At 46.7% G+C, this 13,245-nt stretch overlaps 1 protein-coding gene across 1 annotated transcript in view; it reads left to right on the top strand.

Moving 5' to 3' along the window:
• TANC2 (tetratricopeptide repeat, ankyrin repeat and coiled-coil containing 2) overlaps positions 1-13,245 on the top strand; it is a 206,759-nt gene that overhangs the window by 191,318 nt on the left and 2,196 nt on the right. Inside the window, 8 exon segments of the mRNA XM_009334881.1 lie at positions 4-125; positions 567-690; positions 4,975-5,150; positions 5,431-5,563; positions 7,163-7,254; positions 8,727-8,873; positions 10,952-11,052; positions 13,125-13,245. The exon segment at positions 13,125-13,245 is cut by the window's right edge and continues 6 nt beyond it. Coding sequence (XP_009333156.1) covers positions 4-125; positions 567-690; positions 4,975-5,150; positions 5,431-5,563; positions 7,163-7,254; positions 8,727-8,873; positions 10,952-11,052; positions 13,125-13,245 — 1,016 coding nt within the window.

Genomic DNA, 13,245 nt, shown 5'->3' with positions numbered 1-13,245 from the left:
CAGCGGCGTGCGGCGGGAAGTGGGAGGTCTGCCGGCGCCTCCTGGAGCAGGGCGCCGCGGTGGCGCAGCCCAACCGCCGCGGGGTTGTTCCGCTCTTCAGTGCCGTGAGACAGGGCCACTGGCAGGTGAGCGGGTTCCTCGCGCCTAGGGTCAGGCCACCCCCTTCCATCTTGCTGAAATATGGGTGGAGAAGACAAACCCCAACTCTTTTGGGGGATGATCGGAGTGAGAAGTGATACTGATGCTTCAAACACCCCAAGCTCTTGCTGGCTACAGACAGCTTTTGCTTAAGTACTGTGTTACCTCACCATTTGGGAAGCAAATGGGATGCTCTTGACTTAAAAGGTCATTTTTCCTGTCCTTATACCTCCGTTGCGTCTCCTACGCCCTAATCTTGCAGCAGTAATCCCAGAGGACACCATGCCTTGGGGGGTAAGGTTTCGAGACATGGGGATCGCTCTGCTCTTCCTTGGCTCTGGTTTATTCCTAGCTGGGTCTCTACATACGATGTATGTTCCCAGCTGGGTCTCTATGTACAACGTGTGTTCTCGCTTTGTGTGTTGCAGATTGTAGATCTCTTACTCACGCACGGCGCTGATGTGAACATGGCAGACAAGCAGGGGCGGACACCGCTGATGATGGCTGCATCTGAGGGACATCTGGGCACAGTGGAGTTTCTGCTTGCACAAGGTTAGAGCACATGCTTGGAAGTGTGTTGGAGACCGGCCACAGCGAGTCCCACCGCGCTGTCTCCTGCACAGCTGGAGTTTGTAATGTCGGGGTGGGGATTGTAATCCCACTGCTGGATCGGGCAGTGGGAGAGGTTCTCGGCACCGTATCCAGCTTATTAGAGAACAAGACTAGAATAGTTGTAACATTAATCTTGGCTGTCCGTTTTGTTGTCTGTGTTTGGTGCTCACAGCCTCAAAATCATGCATTTGAGTTAGAAAATAAAATAACATATCACAGGTGCTTTGCACGTTGGGTTAAGAATATACCCTTGAACCGTGCTTGGAGCTTTTCCGTTAGACAAAAAAATCAACAGGCAATGTGACTGAACCATCAACATCGCCATGGAGCAGGCAGGCAAGACTCAACCACAGGACCAGAGTTTGGGACACGTTTTAACACTTCCCTTTTTAGTGCTAGTATTATTGCCCACGTTTTTGACACCAACAGCAGCAGGAGGGTAAGGCCCCGACACAGGCAAGGATTTGGTGTATTTGTTGAAAATAAAATAGAATTGTTTTGAAGATAGTCTGCTCTTCAGCTTTGCACTCACAGATTCACTTTGCTCAGTACTTTCAGCATCTAATAACTCTCCTTCACCAGGAGTTACTCAGTCAACAGGAACACGTTTCAGTTTTACTCATTTCTGCTGTACGTGTTAGAGGTGAGTCAGAACACCACGCTGCCTGCAACCTGTGTGAACACGATTATTTCTTATTTCTGTAGTTCCTTAGAGACTTCTTTTTTTTTTTTTTTTGACAAATAGTCAGTGTTTGTTTGGGTAATATGCCATTATTTTTTGGCTAGAAATAGCATTTAATTCTTGTATTGTTATTTGATATTTTTATTTCAGGTAAGATCCCTCTTTGGGAAGGGATATTTTCTTCATATCGTAAGTGACTGTGTCTGACCTCTTAGCCAAAATGTGAGACACTTGAATATTTTACGTAGTAGTTGTAAGAACATTTTTTCACTGTAAAATTGCCAGGCTTCCAAGAACAAGTTTCTCGTTGCCTGCCTGTCTGTCCTGAGCCACAGGCCAGTGGGATCCTTGCTGTTCAGTGCTGTAACCTGCATAGGGATGTGGCAAAGATCAGTTTGAGGCACGAGCTTCTTATGAATTAATTCAATTCATTCTTTTCTGATGTTCTGGGTTTTTTTAAATTTCAAATTAACACTCTCCGTGTTTGAGTTGTAATGTGGCCCCTTTTGCAGCTTGACTGAATCTGTGTAAAAGGCTTAAAATAAGTGATTCTTTTTTTCCAGACTTGAGAACTGTGCATGTTGCTTAAGACTGACTGGTTCAGTGGAGGATGAAAATACCAGATAATCTGATCTTGGCTATGGGATCACCAGCAAATGCACGTAATGTTTCCCTGGCTCTTTGGACACTGAGAGCCCAAGAAGTCAAAAATACGAAAAATTTTTCTACTTTAAAAGGTTCATTCTTCTAAATAGCTTAGTGAACTCCACTAAATATGCTATAACACATGGTCCTGAAAAGTTAGCTCAAGCCTGGGCAGAGTACAGTGATATATGGTATATTTTAATTAAAATGGCTTTGACAATCCTGTTCAATGTTCCATTAAAATCAAAGTGTGTGAATCATAAGCCATAAGCATTAATTAGTGTGTTGCAAAGCAAATCTCATTTGACTGTACTTGATTAACACAGTCAGCGTTTGTAAACACTTTTTATTAACAGAGTTGCAGTCATCAATCAATTTGAAATCCAAATTTTTAGAGTTACCTACTGCTCTCGCTTAACACCCAGAAGTAATGGATGTGTGAACGGTGAATTAAACTTTGCTGCTAGCAGCTCTGCTAAAGCTGATATTTATACGGATCTGTGTTACACAAAGCAAAATAATTCTTGATGCTCATTCCGTTTGGAGAGAGCTTGATTCTGAATCTCATTTTCCTGCAAAAATCAATCCCTCGATGTTTTTGCTACCTTGGGGTGGATGGTACACGTGTATGCTGCTCCTTGCTGTCTGCCTTGTGCCTCTGACACACAACGCTGAGCCTCGTCCCCGTGGGGGGTAACCCTGCCTGGGCACTACAGCTTTGGATCCATCCTCTGTACAGAAAGGATCTGACCATCCTGGCCACTCCCTGCTTCTTTTTGATGCTTCCAGTGTCAATCGTTCCTTTTTTAATCTAGCTGGCTCATTGTTGTGTGCCTACTGGATAACATATTAAATCATAAACTCTTGCATTTAGCCAGTTAATTTTTTTAGGGCAGGAGCAGCCCAGCCCTTCTCAGAAACACGCTGGGTTTACCCAGACAAAGTCTTTCCCACTGCAGCAGGGATCGATCCCATGAGGTCACCTGAAGCCACTTGCCCTCGAAACCATCAGTTTGTTTCATGTCTGACTGCCTCAATGCTAAGTAGGTCAGAGATCCCCAAAGGAGCAAAAGATGCCTTCAGAGTCAAGCAGAGGTTCTGTTGGGAGCCACGGCTGCACCAGGAGCTCGGTGCTTCTGCGGAGGTCATGCGCAGCCTGCCTTGGAGCGGCGTTTTGGCATTTCTGAAGCGGTGCGCGTTGTCTGCTCACTTAGACCTTCAGCTTGCATTGCTGCAGTGATACCTTGAAGTCTGTGCATGTCACCCTGCGGTATGGTGTGCCTGTTCCACTGGACTGGGAAACGAGTGGGAAGGTTGAGTGATGATGTGGCTTTCCAGCCTTCCCTCTTATTGCAGGAGCTTTCTCACCTGCTTCAGAAGAGTCAGAGGGAAAACACAAGAAAAGACTTTGATGGTTTGATTGCAAGAAAGTACCTGGTACAAATAAGAATGCATGAAATGAGGCTTTATCCTGCTTTGCTGAGCAAAAGTTGGCCTTGGGTCAGTTGAGGATCATCTGGAGGGCTGTCACAGAGCTTCAGAAGGGTTTCTGAGTGCAGTGTGGGCAATGTGAGAGAAGACTGGCAGGATGTTGGGAGTTTACGTTCTCATCCCTTAGCTTGTACATTTGAGCTGCCTTGCAGCCAGTGTCCCTCCCTGGCACAGCAGATTGCCCCAGATGTCGTTTGCCACCTCCCTCGCTGGCACGCTGCGCTGCAGTTCGGAGGCATGCAGCGAGCAGGATGCTGCGGCTGTGCTGAGAGCTCTGGGTGGAGGTTTCCGAACATACCCTGAGCAAATGTTCGTGTGTTGTGCTCCTCCACAAACAAAAAGCTGTGCAAGCTGGGAGACCTATCAGTTTGCTATCATCTGGTCGATGGGTGCTAACCGGGAGATATGTCAGCTGGGATGAACAGGAAGGTTCAGGAAATTCACATTACTCCCCCACTTGCTCAGCTTTCTGGAGCCAGTGAAGATTTCATGCTGGGCAGTTTAGTGTTTACCTACAGGAGAAAAATACTGCAGCAGCAGTTCATCCCAGCCTGCTGGCAGGAGCATCCCACAGGTAGCCACAATTCCCCGGAGGAGCAGAGCTGATAGGAATCTCTTCTGCACGCTCGAGAGCCAGAGCCCTGCCTGTGCCATGGCAACAGGAGTTGTCTTCATGCCACAAAGAGGAGTGTTCACTTAATGCTGCTGTTCGGATCTCATATGCGTATCCATATGTCGTATGAAGCAATACTGACCCGTTGGTATGGCAGCGTGATTTCTTCATCCAAGAAAATGTCAAGTCCCTCTCTCCTTGGCTTGCAGTTGGCAGTAGTTTATCCCACAACGTTGTATTTATATTGGGTAAAGTTCAGGGAGAAATACTGCTGGAAATTGTGTCGATTTGGGTAAAAGGGAGGGGAGTGAAGAGGGGAAAATATGTGCTTTTTTAGAAGAACTGAGCTGAATTGACTTAGTTCCCCTTGGTACGCCATGACCTGCTGAAACAGCAAAATGGTCTTCATCTCTGACTCACACAGGCTGGAATGGGTTTTGATTAAAAAAAAAAAAAAACAAAAAACACAGTTAAAAAGAAAGATTGATGTCTCAGATGAGGGATGTCAAATCCACCCTGCTGCTCAGAAGATGTTTGCCAGAAAAGCCTACAGAGCTAGGTGCAAAAAAGTTTGCAGCTTGGTGTGAATAAACTCATTTGCCACAGTTCCTATCAGTGCATTTGAAGTTGCCATGGAGGGTGGGATCCACGGTGGGAGAAATGTTAATAAAGTAATTAATAATTATGTCCATAGCTCTCTGAAAATAAGCCGTCATCACTAAGCGGATGGTTTGTTGTATTGTAGTGCTCAACAACAGAGAGCTCTTAAGTGAACTGATGCTCGTTCTTTCAGGTGCCTCCATTTCTCTAATGGACAAGGAGGGCTTGACAGCCCTCAGCTGGGCTTGTCTGAAGGGACATCTCTCTGTGGTGCGTTCCCTGGTGGAGAACGGGGCTGCCACCGACCACGCGGATAAAAACGGGCGCACTCCACTGGACCTGGCAGCTTTCTACGGTGACGCAGAGGTGGTAAGTGGATGGTAATAGATGCAGAACAAAAAGGGCAGTTGGCGTAAAACCCTCAAAATAGTATAGTTTGGCTTGATGTAGCAATAAGCATATAGTGTCCTGGCCCTCCATACGTGCAAGCGCTTCCACAGAGGACAACTCATGATGTACCCTCAGACCCTATAGAGGTGGTTTTAGCCCGAGCAGTGGAGCAGAGCAAGCTTTTGCTGGGCACACGTCCCCAGCAGTGTGCGAAGGTCTCACCCAGGAGCAGAACTGACTGTTGGGCTTCTCATTGCAGGTTCAGTTTCTGGTGGACCATGGGGCCATGATTGAGCACGTTGACTACAGCGGGATGCGCCCCCTCGACAGGGCAGTGGGGTGCCGCAACACCTCGGTCGTCGTCACTCTCCTGAAGAAAGGAGCAAAGATAGGTAGGGACAAGGAGACAATCCGCCGTTGGCTCTGTGCTCAGGCAGGACTCTGAGCAGTGGGGCTGGCTTCCTAGAAAATAGAAGCGTAACACAGAGGCAGCCTCAGCCCCGGCTGCTGCTTCGTACTCCGAAAGCAGCCAGCGAGTCATGACTGCCTTGTTCTCTTTATTAAAATGGGGAATATTTTTTTTTGCTGTCGTATTACTTAGCAAAGTTAATCAATAAACAACTGTTTCTTTGGCAAGGTCTTTCCTCTGGTAATGCTTTTTCTATCTTTACTAGTCTGAGTCGACAAACGTACTATGTCCATGCATTGCTGTGAGCTGCTGCATTCACTTGCTCTGTGTATGCTTTCAGATCTTAGTGTTACCTGCACTGCGCCACACAGCTGCTCACGTTACGTTTTCCTGTGAAAGGGGATTTTGCTGGTGCATTGGCTTCTTTGCTGCCTGCCTCTCACAGCTGCTTTTTTCCTTTCTTTTTTTTTTTTTCCCCTTATTTTTTCTCCCCCACCTAGTCCCTGGGCAACTGGCTGCAGGTGATCCGCCCCTCCCAGCTGCTTTTTTTCTTTTTTTTTTTTTTTTTCACCTTCATCCATTTTTTTTTCCCCCTCTCTCCTACAACTTTTTGTTTTCTCCTTTCTTTGAAGGTTGTCAGACGTTACCGAGTCGCCCACGAGGTATATCTCATTGCTGTCAGCATCAGCTTCGATCTGATAGCTTTGTCAGCCTTGCTTTCTCCTGTTTGATTTAGCCTGCATGCATCCCCAACACCTCTAATCTTTTAATTTACCTCACCTTCAAATAATTCTTTTAATGACTGTTGCAGAGAATAACTTGAACTCAAAAACTAACCTCCTTCCCCCAAAATGTACTGAATCTACTTATAGAATATTGTTGACTTATTCTTCACCCACACTAATGAGTTGTCCCCAAGTTTTTGCCACCCCTTCCCTCCCAGTATTAGACCTTGAGATAACGACTGGCTCTGCATGGGCGGACCCCTGTGCAGAGCCAGCGTGTCCCCAGCCCAGCAGACGGCTTCGGCACCAGCAGCACTTAGTCACAACCTTTTCTTTGTCGTATTTTCCACCTTAATGGATTTTCTACTCTAATATTTCACATCTTGTGAAGTTGGAAATCACAATCCACTTAAACACAAAACGCCTATCGACAGTCGAGCTGCAGATTTCCTAGTACACTTCCACAGATTTTAATTTAACAATGCTTTTATGTAACCACTCTGATTTTCCTTTTAAATATGTTTTATTTTCTGACCATGCTGTCTCCCCCACCCCAGCTGGTTCCACAGTCAGCATTGCCCTCTTGTGGAAATGCCTCCCATCATTTCCCAGACCATCGTGGTGGTGATTAGGATTAGCCTTAATGACTGCAAAGGAAAACCATTGCAATGTGGATGACATTAATTTAAGTGCGAGAGGAGTTGTCAGCTCAATCATTTGGAGCGCTCTGCCCTTTGACCATGCCAAGTTGTTCTCTCCAGCAGAAATTCCCACCCCAGGATATTTTTTCCACCCAGCTTCCTACCACCCTTGCATTGTATGAGTTTTTTACCCATCATGCATCCTGTACACTACAGGTCCAGCAACATGGGCGATGGCAACCTCCAAACCAGACATCATGATCATCCTGTTGAGCAAGCTGATGGAGGAGGGAGACATGTTTTATAAGGTGAGAAGAGTGTTTTTGGAAAAATTGAACAGATGCAGCTTGCAGCATAACTTTGTATGAGGTTTTGACTGAGCAATGCTGCTGCCTTAACCCGTGGCAAGTAGAAGCTACTGCTCGCAGTGTTCCCTGTTGCAAACTGCTTGGGTTTGGTTAGTGGGGTTGGGGAGGGGGGATTTATTGCCCAAATCTGTAATGAAGCTGAAGCAAAGCCAGGTCTCTCTGCATTCTGGATTTGAGCCAGCACTTCATTTCCTCTTTGAAAACACCAGAACCCAAGTGTTTTACAGAGATTTGGAGTGCTGATGTCATCGCATCAGATCTGGCAACGGTGTCATTACCGAGCACGCTCACTGCTGTGGAACAAGGCAACAAGATAGTATATCCCAGAAAAACTCATGGAAGAAACTTTTTGCAATGAAAACAGATTGTCAGGACACAGATGGCTTTATCGTGTCCTTTAGCCCATAGGAGATGTTCCACCATTACAGTTAGAGAGTCTTTTTACTCTGTGTTTATTTTAAGCTGATCTTTAAAACCTGGAGATTTGCACACACACACAAAATGTGCAAGTACAACAGTGATTCACTGTTAGGCTCTAAGGGTGAAGCAAAAAATATGCAAAGCTGGCATTGTAACTGGAGTTATCTGCCAGAGATACATGATACAGCTGAGAAACCTGGGTCTAAAAGGTTTTAAAGCTTACTATTTGTAGCTGCAAAATTTATGTCTGGGTCATCATGAATTGCATGTGTCCTAGATCCCATTTTGCCCTCTTTCTTTCACCCTAGCTGCCATGGGTGCCCCCCTCCAGGGCACAGATCATTCCATCCCAAAAATAGGTGCCCAAAATAGCAAAGATGACTCACCCTTTGAAGGTGACTGTTGCGTCCCAATAAATATAAAAGGAACCCAGTTGACAGGCTTAGATGCAGACACCTGATTTTTAGACATCTAAAGTCCAGGGAGATGAATCCCAATCTGTTTGTCCAACTTTAGAGCCACACCAGTGCCATAAACGTTTATCTTTGCTATTGCACAGGCTTCTCTCAGCCCCAGGAACTCCACCCAAAGTTCCACAGTTCATATTCTTTACCCTCCCTGGTGCTTATTAAGCTTTGGGTGTAGGGTGTTCTACAGAAATGGGTTACTGATCACCTAGCTCAAAAGACCATCCATCCATAAACCAGATGGAGTTGTATCGAGTTAACATAACACAATTTCTGCTGTGTTTCCCACTGTAGCATGGCAACTCTCTACGAAGTGGGAGAACTCAACTTGCACAAGGCATCTGCATTTCCAGATCAAATGTTCCCTTGATCAAATGTTTTGGCTTTCCTTTCTTGGAAAAGAACTAAATAGTGAAGTCATGTTACCTTCACCACCCAGAATGTTCATGGGGCTGCTGAGTGAGTTCTCTGCAGTGAAGTAAACTCAACCCAAGGATGTGTTTTGACATGTTCTCCTTCTATTAGAAAGGTAAAGTGAAAGAGGCTGCCCAGCGCTACCAGTATGCTCTGAAAAAATTCCCCAGGGAAGGGTTTGGAGAAGACCTGAAAACCTTCCGTGAGCTGAAGGTGTCGCTCCTTCTCAACCTCTCCCGATGTCGAAGGAAAATGAACGTAAGTCTCCCCACTCTTCATGGCCTTAGGCGCAAGCTGCCAGCTTTCTGCCTGTGCGCAGAGACATGTCCATCCTGTAATCGTGCTTTGACCTCTGAGATCTCTCCTCTGTGTAACCTGGTTGTCCTTCACAGAGCACTGACATAATTCAAAAGAAGTAATGATTTAATATGCATTTCTGATTATTAAAAATTCATTGCTATGTTTATAGCTTTTTGAATTTTATTATTACTCCCTTTTGATGATGATGTGAATTGGGGTGGAGGCATTTTCCAGATTTCTAGGGCAGCGGTGAGGGAGGAGCCAGGAGATGTGCTCCTTTGAATACTAATTAATTTAAAATGAAGGAGCATATGCTTAGGGGGCTAGTACTTCCCCAGGGCAGTGACTCATCCAGAAACACCCCCACACACTCCCTCTCCTCCCAGAACTGCCAGATCGCTGTCACTCTCCCCGCTCCAATCTAGCAGCATCTAGCGACCAACTCCTGCAGCAAGTCTGTTCTTCCAGCAGACAAATGCCACCTCCCCCTTGCTCTGCATGCAGAGACTTTCACCTCTTACAACTTAAGGTCTCCATAGACTTGAAAAGTGAAATCTCCGCTGAGGCCATGAGCCAGCAAAGATTACACTGGTGGGGAAGGGATTTTTATGACACCTTCATTTCTTTAAGCTGTGAGGGAGACAGATGAAAAGCAATGGAAGTAAAATCTTAATGCTGGTGAACGAACAACACAGTTTGTAGAAAAAGTGTGAACCTTCTCTTTAAACAAGCCAACTCGTGGCTAAGCCTGCACTTTAAGGACAAAATTTTCAGTTTACTGTTAACTGGGGAATCCCAGGTTTTGTGATAGAAAATTTCAGGGCCTTGTAATTGCTCCTGCAGTTTCTGCATCTATTGATGAGACCATAAAAGGTACCTACCTCTTGACTGCATTCCCAGTTTAGTCTATTAGACAATATCTCTTCAGTAACTGCTGCTGAAGGTACAAACAAAAGTATGAGCTTCCCCAGGCAGGGCGTCCAGATAGCAAGCTCCAGTGTGGACATCTTAGGGGAGATTAAACCTCGCCCTGGGTTTTGCTAAGGCCCAACTGGCCTTGCTCGCACACAGCTGCTCAGTGCAGTCCCAAGTGGCCATCGTGTGCTCATAAACTTCATTTCTAGAAGGTGGAATTTGCTTACTGAGTTTCTGAACGAATCAGGAGTACTCTGGTGCTTTCTCCCAGAACTGCTCAGGGTCATAGCCCAAGTCAGCAATCCAAAGTTGTGTTTGGTTGCAAAATGAAAGCCCCTCCACTGGGAAGAGGTCTCCTTTGCGAGTGCTCAGCTGAGCTTAGCGGTACGTGAAGCATTCAGGACAAGGTAAGGGAGGACAGCCGGCAGGGTTTGAACCGTAGCTGATAGTCTCATGGCACTGCCACTCAAAAGCATGCAGAGCAGTCTCGATCCCATGCTGTCACCCTCTCCCTCCCCACTCCCAAACGAGTCTCCCAGATGAGGTGTAGGGGAGAGACAAGGACCAGTGGAATGGGTGGCACTGGTAGGAGACCTTTGCCAGGCGAGTCCTGTTTGTAGCTACCAAGGTATCATAGTCCCTTCCTTCATGTGCAGTTTTATTCAGCCCCTTCGAAGTATGTCAGCGTGTTGCAGAGTGGGAAGCAGAGGGCGTGGGAAAGGTTTCCTATTGCTTTCAACTATGGAAACAAATCCTTCATGAGATTACATTCCAGCCTCTGCAAGACCAGATGTTTCCTCAAGACTGTAGGTTGTTGGAGAGGGATTGCATGCACTTGTTGGGGACACAGTCAATGAGAACAGAGCCGGTGGCACGCTGGCCTCTCTGGGTGCTGACAGCATCTGGCATTATGAGAGGGCTTTAAGCCTTTGGACGTGCCATCATAGCTCTCTGGCTGTAAATGATGTTGAATCCGTGTGAAACATTCCAGTACCATCAAGTTTTCCATGGTACATGCAAAAAAAAAATGTCCGTATTAAGTTTGTTTTCTTCCCAAACTGTATATATTTTTATTTCTATATCTATTCAATTACTTATCTGCACACCTATTGTAATGACAGGATTTTGGAATGGCGGAGGAATTTGCTACTAAAGCACTGGAGCTGAAACCGAAATCTTATGAAGCTTACTATGCAAGAGCAAGGGCCAAACCCAGCAGCAGGTGAGGAGAGAGAGAGAGAGAAAAGTGCGAGGGGCTGGTCTTTTCAAGCCTGGCCACACCGATGTAGGCATCCACCGTGCAAAACCGTACCAGTGTCCCCATGGGAAGAAATGGCAAAGGAACATTCATTAATGAGATTACAAACCTCTCAAACTCCAGAGTAACACCCTCCCTCATTTGGTAATTTCTGGAGACGGCTGAATGCAAACCTCTTGAGGGGTTCATCTTAGCTGAACTTTGTCTGAACATCTTACTGTACTGGAAACCTTTACACCAAAGTTGGGTATTCTTTTTAAAAATACACTTTACACAACTTGGACTCGAAGCAAAATATGACTTGTGGAAGCCGTGTGGCCTGTGTTATGCAAGAGGGCAGACTCATTCTCACAGTGATCTCTTCTGGCCTTAGAATCTATGAATCTCTCTGTCCTACAGCACTTTTTGAAAGGCAGAAACTGCTGCCTAGCTGTGCAGTGACTGTGCAGGCAAGCGCCAGCCGGTGAGCTTTCAGCCATAGCTTGTGCTCAGAGCACTGCAGCCAGCTTCTAGAGAGCTGCAGCACTGGGATCTCTCTGCATCTCAGCTGGAGCCCAGAGGATTCCCTTGTTAACCTCCCTGAAGGCTAAAAGATGTGAGATTAGATTCATTTCAAAACCGATCAATGCCATTCCTAAATGAGCAGGAGGGCTTGCTTTTGAGTCATACGCTCGAGGGCTGGGTGCACTGTCATCTCGGTTTTAAACGGCAGCCAAAACACCTTGCATGGCAGTGCAGAGAATCGCCAGTAGCCAGAGGTATGTCGAGTCCTCCTGTGCAAACATCATAGCTCAGCAGACACCAGCACCATTTGACCTTCCATGCTGGAGGCAATGTGTGGAACCGGGCTCCTGGCCCAGCTGATGCTGCGCTGCCTGGTCCACTGGGTCTTGATGTGGGAGGTGAAGCCGTGACCTTCTGTCCTGCAGAGAAGTCCTGCTAGCTGAGCCACACTGACCTAATGCCTTTCCTTTAATGGTTTTCCTCTCCATTGTTTCCAAAATACTTATAAGGAAGCATAATAACCAGGTTCCTTTCCAGATGATATCGGCCTCCCCACATACAAGCATCCTTTTCTCCCCAGGTCTCTCCAGCAGAAACAGTCACCACTTCGGCTTTTCTTCTCTAAATATTTCCCAGTTTGTGCCCAGCAGCACCCCTGAGGTCAGCCCAGTCTGGGGAACAGGAGGCTTTTCCTTCCTCCACCTGGTTTTGAATGACTTGTGCAAAAGCTTAGGCTGGTGTTGGGAGGTGCTGGGGAGTTTTTCTCTGTGATCATCCCCCAAGATGACAATTGTGTTCAAACAGATTATTTTGCTCGAAAGCGAACAGTGTCCCTGTAAATGACAACCCCCTTCCCTGAACCCCCATGTCCCTTTTACTCCTCACAGGCTGGCCTTTTCCCTTGCAGAGGCTTCCCTGGGGGGCTCGCAGGCTCCCTAACGTTGCTCTGTTCCTTTGTTCTGAAGAAGTTAGCCAAATCCATTGCAAAATGGGAGAGACAAGCCTTGCCTAAAGCGCTGACCCGTGGGAGCCCCTGAGCTCTGGAGCCAGCCCTGATGCTGTGTGGTCTTGGCATCAGGCAGAAGTTAAATTTTCACTGGTGTAAGCGGTTGCAACTCCGTCAAAGCTGCGCTTGTTTACAGTAGTGGTGAGCTTGGCTCTTAGTTATTGATGCTTTGGTTTCCCCTTTGCTAATGCAGGGGCAAAGCTCATGGTGGTGCTGTGAGGAGTAATTAATGAGCCTGTAACGCACACTGCAGAGGACAGGCGTTTTTGCTAGTCTGGGTTGTGCCATCTCAGGACTGTGTTCCCCTCTTCTCCAGAATGGCTGGCAGTGTTTTCCTTCAGTTTGGATAAAATAAAGCCAAGGGAGGCACATAAGGCAGAGTTTGAGAGATGAAGCAAGTGGTAGCACTCACAGACATCTCCCTCAGTAACACGGACAAGCCACTTAACCCTCAGGAGCCTCCAAGAACGGCTCCGTTCAAATCCAGAGTAATTTCAGTTCTCATTTCTGTCCCTTTGTCAAGCAGGCAGTTTTCAGCAGCCCTGGAGGACCTGAACGAGGCCATCAAGCTGTGTCCCAACAACCGTGAGATCCAGCGGCTGCTGATGCGGGTGGAAGAGGAGTGCAGGCAGGTGCAGCAGCAGCAG

The sequence above is a fragment of the Pygoscelis adeliae genome, unplaced genomic scaffold (genome assembly GCF_000699105.1).
Source record: "Pygoscelis adeliae isolate BGI_AS28 unplaced genomic scaffold, ASM69910v1 Scaffold112, whole genome shotgun sequence".
Classification (NCBI taxonomy): Eukaryota; Metazoa; Chordata; class Aves; order Sphenisciformes; family Spheniscidae; genus Pygoscelis; species Pygoscelis adeliae.
Note: the sequence above shows the minus strand (reverse complement) of the source record. Positions and strands in the feature narration are given on the sequence as shown.